General features: G+C 50.4%; 1 protein-coding gene across 3 annotated transcripts in view; it reads left to right on the top strand.

Moving 5' to 3' along the window:
- Positions 1-1245: 1245 nt before the first annotated feature.
- The window catches only part of RGS9 (regulator of G protein signaling 9), a 70598-nt gene continuing 57875 nt past the window's right edge, over positions 1246-13968 (top strand). Inside the window, exons 1-3 of one of the 3 annotated variants that reach the window (XM_023589066.3) lie at positions 1352-1440; positions 3942-3966; positions 12172-12268. In XM_023589066.3, coding sequence (XP_023444834.1) covers positions 12193-12268 — 76 coding nt within the window. In that variant the 5' untranslated portion in view covers positions 1352-1440; positions 3942-3966; positions 12172-12192. Of the gene's footprint in view, positions 1441-3941; positions 3967-12171; positions 12269-13968 lie in introns of all 3 variants that reach the window. The other 2 variants (XM_004459469.5, XM_004459470.5) reach the window with 2 other exon arrangements.

Here is a 13968-nt window from a genome sequence, read left to right as displayed (position 1 = left end):
TGCTTTGGGTTTACAGAATCAAGAAATGAAGACGCTGGGAGGTCCCCATAGTTTACCTGCTCTGGGATAACCCAGTTCTGTAGACCAAGAGGCCAAAAGATGCTCTGTGAAAACAGCAGCATATTCCAGCATGCTTCCTCGGGCCTCAGCTCACACCAGGAGTGTTCTTCTCAGTGTGCTGGTCTGCTTGGCAGGACCTCTGCTCTTGTCATGGATGGAAACCAGATTCTTTAAAGTGGAAGCTCTGAATTGGGGTCCATGGAAAGGCTCCAGAGGGGCCCGACCATGAGCCCCTTGAAATTATTTGCAAACTTGATCCAGTGTTGGGTATATACGGGCATATGCACACACACACAAGCATGTTTCCTGAGTGTCCATAGCTTTCTTCAGATTCTTACAAGCATATATGGGCAAAAATAGAGACTGGAACAACTGCTTTAAAGGGACATCAATTAACTATGCCTTCTTGAGGCAAACCCCTCTTTGTTCTCTTCCCACTTCAACATTTTATCTTCTGCTCTGGATAACCATCCAACCTGGTAAGCAGGAAGATACTTAGGACAAAGCTGGAAGGGTCTTGATGATTCCTTAGGGGGTTCACCCTCTCATTTTTCAAGAGATGGTAACACTGAGAAGACGAGAAGGGACTTGTAACTCGCCCAAGGCCACCCAGCTGGCTCAGTAGGGACTAGAGCCATCCCCTCTTTCTCCCTGACTTTCTTTCATCAACCTCACAGGTTCCCCTGCTATGCAGACAATGGATCACCACTTATGTCTTTTTGAAACATTTATGGAGGGCCAAGCACTGTGTAACACATTTCCCGACTAAATGACACAGCAGCCCTTCTGTTATATATTGTTATCCATTTTAAAATTTGACTTTTTCATAGAAGGAAATTCAGACCCTAGAAATTTTAAGGAACTTGCTACCTGCGGCTGAACAGGCTGGTGGCAGAGCCGGGACGGGAAAACCCGTCTTACCTCCACATATTTCTCCTGAGGTAGCCCTGTCTCATTTAGGGAGTACACACCTGTTCCCTTGGGCAAAGCCATCCCTGCCACAGATGCTCCTACTCGCGGGTCCCCGAAACGCGGTGCCACCTGAGGCTCCGCGGGGTCGGACGCCGCCCCCTGGTGGCAGGTGGGCGCCAGCGCAGCGCATGCTAATGAGCCCGCGGCGCGGCTCGCTGATTGGCGGGCGCGCGCTCCAGCTGCTCCCCAAGTCCGCTCGTGCGGGGCAGGGGCGCCGCCAGCTGCACCCGCGCTGCCCGCCGCCCTCCCCGCGCGCCAGCGGCTTTCCGACGCCGAGGGGTCGCGGGAGCCGAGCTGGCTTTGCTCTCGCTCACATTAGTGATCCGGGTCTGAATTCATCCAGGGGCCAAGATGACAATCCGCCACCAAGGCCAGCAGTACAGGCCGAGGATGGCATTTCTCCAAAAGGTAACCCGGGCCCCATCCCCTGGGCCCTGGGCGGTGGGCGAGGGAGCCAACCCCGGGACGAGGCCGAGGAATTGTGGGGAGGCGCGGAGCGCGGAGCGCGGAGCCGGGAGTAAAGGGCATCCCTAGGTGTGTTAGTGATGTTGGTTTGGTTTTTATTAAATGACTTATTTGCTTTGTGTGTGTGCTTTTAAAGACTGTAATGATTAGGTTTCCATGTAACCTATTTATAGTGGAGAACCTGCAGCCAGAGGCCACGCTCGGGAGGTGTGCCGGAGGGTGAGAACAACCTGTTACTCAGTTCAGCCGAGGCTGTGTCCGGTTGGAGGCAATCTCCTGATATGGTTATAAGACTCCCAGGCTCCTATGTAATCAGTGTAATCAGCTCCTACATTGTTGTCATTTTTCTGATCCAAAAGTGTAGTCTTTTAAAGTAGGTGTGTGTGCCATGACAAGGGTGTGATTTGTGGGGTAAAGGGCTGCTCCATTTCCGTGCCCTGAGACCCCCCATCTGAGTATGGGTATCTGCGTCTCCATCCTGGCACCGGGCACAGAACTCTTTCCCTTCACTTGCAAATGCTTTCTCAGACCAAATGGCTGGGCACAGGGGTCCGGCTTGCGCAGATGTGTGGGAGGTGGAATGCACTTTTGGGATGATGTGTGTGGGGACAGAGTGGCTTGTTTTGTTCAGAGCTTTTGAGATAAGCAGTGTCTGAAGAGATTTACAGCGGCTTGGCCTCAGGTCCCTTGTCTGTCCTTCTTCCCATTCAGAGCCACTTCTCACAGCAAAGTCCATCTTCTCAGGCTTATCTTGTTGAGGAGAATTAGCTGAATGCTTCCTGATGAGCCCGACCTGCCCTGAGCCCCTGGAGCTCAGCAAATTGGTCTAGGGGGTGACCAGCTGTCCTCCTCAGCCACGGGCTAAGGGCTTTCCTGGGATGTGGGACTTTTAGTATTAAAACTGGGACAGTCCCTTCTTGGAGGCTTGGTCACCCTGAGCCCACCTACTCTGAGAAGCTGGTGCTCACACCCCGGTTTGCAGAGGTGCAAGGAACATCTGTAAAACAGAGAGGTGGAAAGAAGATGAGGAAGAACTCCAAGAATCCACACTGCAAACACCAGTTCCTAAAAGCAGAAGAGACGGTTGCAACCTGATAGCAGGCGCCATCAGTCATCTTTCAGGATTTCTCCCAGGCAGAACCACTCTGGCTTGGAGATTCAGAGAGTGATTGTCTGGAGACGTTCTGTTTGTTCTCTGAATCTCAGACACTCTTTTCCATCATGACTGTCATCTCTTATTTTCCTCTCTTTACCTTGGCCATCTGACTGGTGTCTTGGTCTCCAGCCTCCCCTCCTCCATGCAGTCTCCCCTCCTCTCCCCCAACTTCCCTTCCCCCACTCCATCCTTTACTCACAAACTGGTTTCCTTTCCCAAACCAATGCTGATCTCCTCCACCTGAAACCCTCCATGGGCTTCCCATGGTTCACAGGGGAAAGTTCAGCCTCCGCAGCTTGGCCAAAGTCCTGCCCCGACCCATCTCCCTGGCTTTACCCCCACCCCCCTTTCACATCTGCCCTCCAAGGGAAACAAAATGGGCCAGTCACAAGCACTCAGCGGGGCTCTTGCCTCCGTGACTCCCTCACCATTTCAGCAAACCCTGTGCCCTTTCTCCCTTTCTCACCTGCCAAGCTCCCCCTCCTTCTTCTAGGCCCAGCTCGACGTCCCCTCCTCTGGGAAGGCTGCTTCTCAGATCTCAAAACCCCAGCACGACGGCCTCCGCACAGCTTCCTCCCCTTCGCCTTGCGAGTCCCTCGCTGGTCCCAGAGCTCCTTAGAGCAGGAGCTGGGGATGGAATCCAGGTCTGCAGAACAGGTCTGCGATGAACTAGCCGAACCAGCTGCCCAGACTTCTGGGGAAGGGTCTGGACCAAAAGAACAAGGACATGGTCCAGCTGTCCTCCCAATGGTTCGGTGATTGTTTCATGGGCAGCGTGTCCTCGGTGGGGCCCCATGCAGCTGAACTCACACACGCTATCTCATTGAGTCCGTTAGCCAATGGCTATGGTCACCATTTTACAGAGAAGGAAACTGAGGCTCAGAGAAGCTAAGTGACTTGTCCTGGCCACACAGCCCTGAGTGGCGGAACTAGGAAAAAATGCAGGCCTAGCGACACCTGTCATCCAAGGTGGTACAACCCTGTGCACTTGTGTACGATGTAGGGCAGAGTGTGGACGCGCAGAAAGTGAAAGGTGCCTGGGGGCTGGAGGCCTGAGCACTGAAAGGTGGCTGGGGGTTCCAGGCGGTGCCTTCCAGAGATGCCTATTCCAGGCTCAGGGAATGGCATGTGCGAGGCACGGAGGCACGGGGGAGCTGGTGGGTTTGAGCACACATTCTGTGGGGATGGTCTGAGGTACAGGGGAGCGGGAGGTTGGAAGGTGGGCAGGGGCCAGGTGGGACCGTAACAGGCCCTTCCAACCTTTTGAAGGTATATTTTTATCCCACAGGGAGCCTTTGAGGATTTTGGAGGAGGTGAGTGTTGTGTTAAAAGGCCACTGTCACCTCTCAATCCCTCTATCCTTCCCCAGCCTTACCTAACTAAGCACTAATCTAATTTCATCTTTATAGATTGATTTATATTTACATTTTATGTAAGTGCAATCATACAATATGCAGTCCTTTGTATCTGGTTCCTTTCTCTTAGCATCCTGTGCGTTGTTTTGGTCTCCAGCCTGCCCTCGTCCATCCAGCCTCTCCTCCTCTCCTCCAACATTGAGAGGTGCCTGCTAAGGGTGTGGGGATTTTCTTTATGGGGAAATGAAATTGTTCTAAATTTTTTTGTGGCGATGAATACTCAGCATTATGATTATATAAAAAGCCATTTCTTATTCACTTGGGATAGATCGTATGGTATGGGAATATATCTCAGTAAAACTGCTGGAAAAAAAAAAAAAGAAAAGCTACTCTCTTGGGAGCTGGGGAAGGGCCGGGATTTCTTCTGTTGCCTGGGCTAAGAGTATTCGCTCAGGGTCCTCTCGTGCTGCCCACCCCTGCAGCTGCCAGGGGGCTGGCCAGCTCCTTCCAGGGCCGAAGCTTTCACACCCACAGGCCAGCTTGGCCCGAGGCACTGGGCCAGCCAGGCTGCCGCCCGCCTCGGGTTTCTGGTGGCAGGCCTGCTGATGGGCACCCCCACTGGGAGGGTCCTGGGCTTGTTGAGGGGGTGGCGGAGAACGCTGGAGCACCCGCTCCAGGAGGACACGCAGCGGAGGGGAGAGCGCAGCGGAGGGGAGAGCGTGGCTTGAGCAGGCAGCCCCGGTGGCTCTGGCCCTGGGGGGGTCTTTCTCCAGTTCTGGCCCACCTCCTCCATGACGGGTCACCAGCTGCTGCTGCCCCTGGGCTTCCCCATGGCACTGATTGTCTTGATGCCACCTGGAGAGGCCTCCCCTTGGGCGACACGCTTCCCGGTGTGGCTTCTGGCCTCTGTGCTTGGGAAAGGAGGGCCGAGCCGGAAACAGTGGAGATTGGGCAATTGTGGAGCCTTACACTGTGTCCTTCTTGAACTCAATGCACGCGCATAATCGAGCACTTAGATGCGAGGGCTGTGCCGGGCCTGGGGACAACAAGGGGGTTGAAACGCCGCCCATATCCTCCCAGAGCTTAGAGCCTAGCAGAGAAATGGGGGCATATAAATAAGGATGATAAAGCATGGCGTACCCTGTGGCAGGCGGCTTTATAAATGCAAAGGAGGGAGTGCTCCATTCTACCCGGGGTGGAAGGAATCAGGACTCGTTTCATAAGGGTTTGTAACTGATCGAGGTACGGAAAATTAGTTGTTTTTTGCCAGGAGGGCGGGAAGGTGACAATTTAGGTGAATATAAAGCACAGACATAGCGTGTTATAAGCCAAATGGACATAAGCCAAATGGACGGCTGGCCCAGAGTGGGCAACAGATGGATTGGGGGTGATAGAAAAGCTGGTAGGGAAGCAGGGCCCGGAATCGGGGGGCTTTTTATGCATGCTAAGGCGTTTGACACTTTCTGTGTCCATTGAGAAACTGTTGGAAGGTTTAAAATCAGGAATGAACAAATTGAGTTGGTTTAGATGCTAGAAAGATGAATCTGATTACAAAGCATGATGTTCTCAATCTTGGCCACATTTTTAAAGATCCGGATATCAAGGCACACCTCTTCGAGCTTGTGACTTACTTGGCTTGGGGCAGGGTCCAAGCATTGGTCTTTTTAAAGGTGATTTGAAAGTGCAGCTGAAGCGAAAGTCCTTGGGGACATTAGACAATACTTGGAGACATTTGTGGTTGTCACACTCGGGGTGCTACTGGTGTCTAGTGTGTCAAGGCTAGGGATGCCGGAAACTTCCTACAATGCACAGGACAGCCTTCCTCAACAAAGGCCTACACAGCCCCAAATGTTGATAGTGTAGCCTCTAGAACCCTTGGGCCAGAGGATGCCCTGGAGGCTGAGACAGATGCCTGGTGAGAGGCAGGCACCAGATAAACAGAATCTGATAGTCCAGGAGGGAGATTAGAAAACCGGCCACCAAGGCAGGATTCCGGGGGCAGATAAGAGATGTGCTGAAAACCAAAAGTAAATGGGAATGGAAAATGGTGCAGCCACTGTGGAAAGCAGTATAGCAGTTCCTCAAAAAGTTAAATATAGAATTACCAGCAGTTCTGTTCCTAGGTATATACCCACAGGCGTTGAAAGCAGGCACTCAAACGGAGACTTGCACACCCATAATCATAGTAGCGTTGTTCACAATAGCCCAAAGGTGGAACAGCCCCAGCGCCCAGCAGCAGGTGAATGGATAAGCAAAATGTGGCGTACATACACAACGGAATATTATTCAGCCGAGAAAAGGAGTGAAGTTCGGATCCATGCTACTACGTGGTGAACCTCAGGAATGTTGTGCTGAGTGAAATAAGCCAGACAGAAAAAGACAAAGGCCGTGTGATTCCACTTACATGAGGTGTCTAGAAAGGCAAGTTCATAGGGGAATGTGGAGGGAGGGGGAGTTGTTGCTTGGTGGATACAGAGTGTTGGTAAAATTTAGATGAAAACACACAACACGTAGAACCAAAAGAAGCTGGCCGCTGCTTGGTGGGATCAGCTGGATGCCTCCTGGACTTTTGACCAGGGTGGGCGGGTCGGGGCTGGGGGAAAGAGGCTCAGCTCCTATTAGGGTGTGGGGAGGCGGCCCCTGGCTCGGTGTGGTCAGGCTCGTTAGCAGGAGCGCGTTCTCCTCTACTGGGTGAACAACCCTGTGGTTCTGGGTCACGTTCTCCACATTTGTACAGAGAAGTCCTGATGATTATTGCTCCCCTGGGAGCCTTTTCTGGCTTCAAGGAAAATTTCAGCCCCAAGATCTTAGCAGTGAGTGACAGCTCCTTAATGCAGGAACAGCGTGGGGTGGTGGGTGGGTGGGGCGCTGAGCCTTCAAGCTTCCCTGACACGCGGTCACAGCCCAGCACGTTGGCATCGGAGGGAGGGAACGTGAGGCTGACGCCCGCGGCCCGTCGCCCCGCGGGGTCATGCAGCGGTGGCCTGGGGAGGCAGCATGTGTTTGTTGCCTGGGAACGAGATCTGGCTGATTCTTCTCTTCTCGGGAGGAGCCTGGAAGTACGGTCACTGGTGGCTGGGGATGGCGGTCACTCTTCCCAGGGACCCCCTCAGGATCCGGGGACGAGAGTTTGGCCTGCAAGGCAGGGTGTCCCTGGAGAACTTGGAAGCAAGTCAGAGCCTGACGGCAGGGGTTGTTCTGATCGAGGCTCTCAGAAACAGCGTCAGGGGCCAGAACTCTGCCTTTCGCTTGTTGGGAGCCTGGGGAGACCCCTTCAGAGCTCTTTACGTGAGGAAAATGATCGGAATCCTAACGGACCGAGCTCCCCCAAAATGTTCCCCATGCACACGGGGTGTGGGCTCCTCCCCCCAGTCCTTCCTTTCTGTGGAGGATGATACACCTGCCAGAAAGAAACCCGACTCCCCTCATTGTGCTTTTAAAATAACTCTCATTATTCCTCCTCTGAAGGCTATTTTCAAACTCTTTATAAGTTGGTATATATGTTTTTCATGCAAGAGAAGGAATTAAATCTGGTAACTTTTTATCGGAGAAACGCAAGTTTCCAACAGGTTGCTTTTTCTCCACCGATAGAGGGGCCCTTCGGGCAACACGGTTGTCTCTTCCCATCCTGCGCTTTGAGTCTCCCCCCCCCCCCCCCCCCCCCCCGTGGCCTTGCACCTGGCAGCAGGTGTGCATGGGGGGCTTGAGCCCCCTCCTGGGAACGGCGGCGCCCTAGGGGACCCTCCCCGCCCTCCTGGGGGTGCGCGTGCTCTCCTCCTCCGCAGAGGGCCCAGGGCCGCAGCCCCCAGCGCGGCCGAGACGCAGAGGGGCCGCCCCGGGGCAGGCCTGAGTCCGGGGCCGTCGGTGCCTCGAGCGCCGCGGTGGCGCCGAGGAGCCGGGGCCGCCGGGCAGGGCCGCGTCGCCCGCAGCGCCGTCCAGCCGGCGCCGCCCAGGAACGCGGCCGCTCCGGGCCCGCAGCGCACCGGCTCTCAGGCCGGCTTGGCCACCGGGCCTGAGCCAGCAAATGCCACCCCTCGGCGGGGAATCAGGAGTTTGTCCCCTGCTCCTGCCCGGCTTGGGGAGGCGGGGGGCGTTCGGCTTCAGGAGCCTGCGGGCTGAGCGGAGGCGGCAGCTGGAAGTTTCCAGCCCAGGACGCCCCCGCCTGACCCTTCACCTCCAGGGCGGCCAGTCCCTTCAGTTTCCTAACGTGAGAGGCCCGGGCCTTCTCATGTCACCCCTCCCTTTGCAGGGCAGCCCCCTCCTCACCATCCACGGAAATCCTGCTTACTTCCTGGGCGCACCTTTTGATCATCTCAGCCCTCCGCTGCCTCTCCTGACCCTTCTTGACTTTAGCACCTTCCCTAATTTTTCTGGTGCATCGTTCAGTCTGCAATTGCTCTCCAGCTGCTTACTTTGTGCATTGCTCTGCACTAAGCACTTTCAATGCTAATCTTATTTAATCTTTATGACATCCCTGCCATGATGTAGGTACTATTATAATCTCTATTTTACAGAGGAATGACTTTCAGTGCAATTTAGTAATTTCCCTAAGGCCTCTGGCTTATAAATTGGAGCAGGGATTTGAATGGAGCTTTTTCTGAACCCAGAGCCCTAGCTTTTATATTAGTTCACTTTCTGTCCTCCAGTTTGTGTCCCTAACACCCTGAGGACTGGGACTGTCTTTTCCCTTTTTCTATCCCCCACAGTGCTCAGTAGACACTGAGATTTTTATCCTCAGGCATCTAAACACAGCCCTGCATGCAGATTTCAGATGTCTTAATTGTAGGAACACGGATATTTATAATTCTATGCATAATCACTAACATTCACCTCTCTTTTATCAAGCCATGTTTACACAATGGTTTAATTAGATAATAGGAGTTGCTGTGCTTAGCAGAGACATCTTATCCTTGTGCCCATTTGATGGTAGAGGAAGGAGCCTTGGAAGCATTAAATGAATTGCCTGAGACCTCACAGTTAGTAGGAAAAGGAAACCCCACGAAGGCTGTTCTTTTTCTCGGGACCCCAGACACGTTCAAGCTGTACAAGGCCTTCGCAGATTGTAAAGGACTGCATAGGGTTGGGGAGTGGTATTTGAGTAAAGGACAGGTGAATAACAATTATGTAATCAAGTTCGTTACATTGAGGGAAGCAGGTGGATCTGTGGGCTGTTGAGTTTGTGTGCGACTGGAATTTCGGACAGTTTGGATTTGAGGTGGAATCCGATGAATAGACATGGAGAGTTGGATTATGGAGTGTAGGTTGGTGGGGGCAGAATGTGGGTTGAGAAGGAGTAGCTGATGCTGGAAGTGTGTAGAATGTTTAATAAGGTCAATTGTAAATATATGGTAATGGATGGAGTTGACAGTAGCACATTAAAATGAGTGGAACAAACACTGTTGATCAATGGGTGTGACTGCTGAAACCCGCCGTCTAGGGAGGTTAATGTTAGTTGGAGGAGAGCTAGAGGATAATATAGGGAATGTATAACAATGATTTTGGCAGTAGATGAGGATTGTGGTTAATATAAATACAAGAATGTTCTACTTCCTGGTGGTGTTAAGAATGTGGTGATACATGGGAAAATATAACTAATGTAATTTATGGACTATAGTTAACAACAACATTGTAATGCTTTTGTAGCTAAGCTGGTACTACATTAATGCTAAAGGTTAAAAAAAAAGAATTTGGGGTTTGGTTTTATGAGATACGAATATGATTAAGCATTTTTTTCTCTTCACTTTCTACGTTAACAAGGATTCTGATTATAGCATTTAACCAATCTGCGTTAATCTGTGTATCGTTCTGAACACTGGAGGAACAATTGAGTTTGTTTTTACAATTAGATTAGATAAAAGTGCCCAGACAGAACTTTTTTGGAGTAATGCTTCTAGAACTTGTCGGGCTCCCATTTGTCTGTTATTTTATTTTTTGAATTTGAAATGAAGTTTGACTGAAAAAATAAAAATAAAACTTTTAAAGTACTCTAAAGACAATCAGGACTTCCCTTGGCTAGTGGGTGTTTGGTATTCCTTGGACGGTTCACTGATTCTCTTTGGCTTCATCTCACTCTTCTATGTTCATTTCTGTCACAGACCCTTATCTCTTCTGAGCTTGGGACCATTATTCCCAATGCTGGACACGCTGCCTGTGGATATCCCAGCAGCTCTTCAAATTCAGCATTCCAGAGCAGTAGCATTTGCTTCCAGAGGGTGCTTCTTCTTTTGTCCTGTGTATTTTGGTAACTGGTGGCTCTGCTTTTATAGCTTATAAATCTTGGCATTATTCTCTACCATCTCACAAACCACCCGATCATTGCAAGGAGAGTTAATCCCAACTTCATTAAGTCTCTAAACACCATCTTCCCCGTTGCTCCCTTCCTTTATTTATTGTTTCATGCAACAATAATTTATTGAGCACACCTCTGTGCCAGGCACTATTCTAGGCATTTGGAATGCAGCAACAAACAACAGAAGATGTATACCCGCCCCTGAGGAGCGGGGGACACACACAGCCCAACCAGTAAACAATGTCATAAATAGGTAAATTACTTTTTATGTTAGAAGGCAACTAAAAAGTGTGGGAGATCAGGAATTTCAAGGGTGGAGTTCAGGGTTGCAGCATTGAGTAGGACAGCCAGGGAAGGCATCGTGAGATTATCAGAAGAGAAAGGAGGTGAGGGAGTGAGCCAAGGAGATCTCCTGGGAAGAGTGATCCAGGAGAGGGAATGGCCGGAGCAGAGACCCTGAGGCAGGAGCCTGGGCGTGCACTTGGCATGGCTGAGGAGTGGCAAGGCGGTCAGTGTGGCTAGACGGGAGAGAGACAGGTGGGGACCCTTAGGAGGAGGCAGAGAGAATGGGGGCCCCAGACTGCGTCAACCAGAGGGGAGCTCTGCCAGTTAGGCCAAATGAACTGGCCCATGCAAGATTTTGAGTTTGAGGAGTGGTATATTCTAAAATAATTGAAAGCTTGCTGAGGTTGCACTTTTGAGACTAGACTGAGGTGGCCAGCCAGGGAGCCCCATCATGTCTTGCCTGGACGATTGCAGTAGCTTTGAACGCATCTCTGTTTTCTTCTAATCAGCAAAAGTCTTCACATCTCCTTGTTCTTCTCTCTGTCATTGGCCCCATTTCTAAAACACAGGCCAGGTTAGACTGCTCTCCAGCAATAGCCACTAGAATAAAATCCAAACTCTGGAAGTGACATTGGAGGTCCATTGTGATCTGGCCTCCAACTGCCTTTCCAACTTCATCTCTGTTTTAGTTTTCCTACCATGCAATAGGATGACTTAAACAACGGGAATTTATTGGCTCAGATTTTGAGGCTAGGAGAAGTTCAATGTCAAGGCCTCATTAAGGCAGTGCTTTCTCCCAGAAGACTGTGGTGTTCTGGGGCTGACTGCTGGGATCCTTGGTTCTTTAGCTTTTCGGTCACATGGCAGTTCCCATGGTGGCCTCTCCTGGCTTTTTGGTTCCATTGACTTCCAGCTTCTGGCCACTCTTTTTGGCTTTCTCTCTTTCTCTGTGACCTTCCCTATAAGACCTTCAGTGATAGGATTAAGCTCCATCCTGATTCATCTGGGCCTCCCCTTAACTGTAGTAACCTCATCAAAATGTCCTATTTGGGGAGCGGATGTGGCTCAAGCGGTTAAGCTCTTGCTTCCTAAATGGGAGGTCCTGTGTTCGGTTCCTGGTGCCTCCTAAAAAAAGTTCTTATTTATAAGAATTCACACTCATGGGAATGGATTAAGCTTAAGAGCATGTTTTTCTGAGGTACATTCCTCAGAACCACCCCTATTTTCTGTTCTTTTCACACACCTTGCACTGTCATCCTTCCAATGCCTTTGCTCATGTTCTCTTACTTTCCATCCAGGAAAATCCTTTTCGTTAAGTCCCATCTTCTATTAGAAGCTTCCCCAGAATCTCCAAGTCAGAATTAATCTCTTTGAGTTTTCTCATGCAGCAGGGGTGGAAGTTGTTTATGTCTATGAAGTACACATTTAGTTCTGCTTGTATGATACTTATTCAATATCTGTCTCCTACTCCAAGATGCAAGCTCCTTGGAAACAGGGATGCTGCCCATTTTTATGTCTTTCGATCCTCCAGTCCCAAGCAAAGGGCCTCATGTAATTCATTTTTGCAATGGTTCCCATCTACCTTGCAGATTGAAGCACTGGTGAAGGACATGCAGAACCCAGAGACGGGGGTCCGAGTGCAGAGCCAGAGGGTCCTGGTCACCAGCGTCCCTCACGCCATGACAGGTGATGTATCCTGCAGCACAGTCTTGGCCCAAAACAGACCACAAGGGGGCTGGCAAACTCTGGTCTGTGTTGGTAAATAAAGTTTTATTGAGACACAGCCACACCCTTTCATATACATATTGTCTATGGCTGCTTTCACGCTACGATGGCAGAACTGAGTAGTTGTGACAGAGACCTTATGACCCACAAGACTGAAATATTTACTCTCTGGCTCTTTACTGAGTAACTAGGCTGACTCTGTTCTTCTTCCGGGGGAGAGGTCAGGGAGGAAGGAACAAAGGACTCACTAGGTTTTTCTTGAAGCCACTTCTCTCAGGTTGGTTTTTTGTTTGTTTTGTTTTTATGAAGTCAGGTAGCAGAAAAAGAAAACATTTGTCAGAAAAAAATAATTGGCCTTTGTCTTGGTCGACCTTCCCTGCCTTCTACTTCATATTCAGACCCTTCCTAACTGCCCCTCAGGGACAGCGCCATCATTACTCTCTGTGTGAGGTGAAGAGCCTGCACAACAGCCTTTGAGATATTGGCAGAGGGAGCTAGATGCCACAATAAGAGCACATTTTGATAACCTATTGCATGTTTCATGATCTTGGATTTGTAGTAAAAAGCATGTTTTGTACTGAGGCTTATTACCTGCAGAAGCAGACAGCTTTTCAAAGCACACTTTTGGGACTTGCCACTGAGCCATGCTAGTGAACGCTCACTCTGCCCCTGCCCCCATGAGTTTTTACTCAAGGTGCCCATATCTTTGCAGGGAGAAGCCAGCCTGGCTAATGACCTCCTGTTCCCTTTTCTAACTGCCTGGAAGAGGGAGTTCCCCACCAGCAAGGTGTCCCTAGAGCTCCTGGAGTGCAAGCAACAGAAGACCAACTCTGGCTAGTTGAAACAAAAGAGGAATTGATTGGAATGCTGTAGGGCAGCTCACAAAAGTAAAGGAAGCCCTGGCGAGCTAGACTTGTGCAAGGTTAGGAAACAGAGTAGCCCTGGGCACCCAAAGAGCAGAGACTGATGGACAGACTTTGCAGGGTGCCTCTGCTCTCCCCATCATTTAAGATTCAGCTGTGGCAATTCTTCCTGAGGGCATCCCTGACCCAGCCCCCTCCCTGCCCCTGGTTATCATTCATTTGGGCCAGAATTCTCCATTGCATTGGGGAGAACCTTTAGGGGAAATACCTTGTCTTGGTCATCTGGGTATTATTAGCATAACAGGGATATTAGCACAACTCTGATTCATAGTGGATGTTCAATAAAAATTTCTTGAATGTGCGAGTCAGTCTTGATCTAGCATTGTGCAAAGAGCTCTGGATGTTGAATCAAGCACCCTGGGATTGATTTCTTCACCTGCCTTTTACTAGCTATGTAGCCTCAGTCTCAGTTTTCTCATCTGTAAAGTGGGAATCACAATCCCTAAGAGAACTATTGCAGAAAGTAAATGAGAATATTGTGCTAGTGCTCAGCCCATGGTAGCTGATCAATGGGTGGCCATAGTTAGTACTTACCATGTATATCTGTTAACACTCAAAATAAAGTTAGGGGATAGAGGTGATTGTCCCCTTTTTGCAGGGGGAGCAATTGAGACACTAAGAGGCTCAGCAAGTTGCCCATGTCATTAAACTACTAGGTGACCAAGCTTGGATTTGAGCCCAGCTGCATGACTCCAGATTCCACACACTCTTCCACTGTCAATGTGCGTGACACATTGA

This window comes from Dasypus novemcinctus, chromosome 21 (genome assembly GCF_030445035.2).
Source record: "Dasypus novemcinctus isolate mDasNov1 chromosome 21, mDasNov1.1.hap2, whole genome shotgun sequence".
Lineage (NCBI taxonomy): Eukaryota > Metazoa > Chordata > Mammalia > Cingulata > Dasypodidae > Dasypus > Dasypus novemcinctus.
The sequence above is the reverse complement of the archived record's forward strand: the minus strand, read 5'-3'. Positions and strand labels throughout refer to the sequence as shown.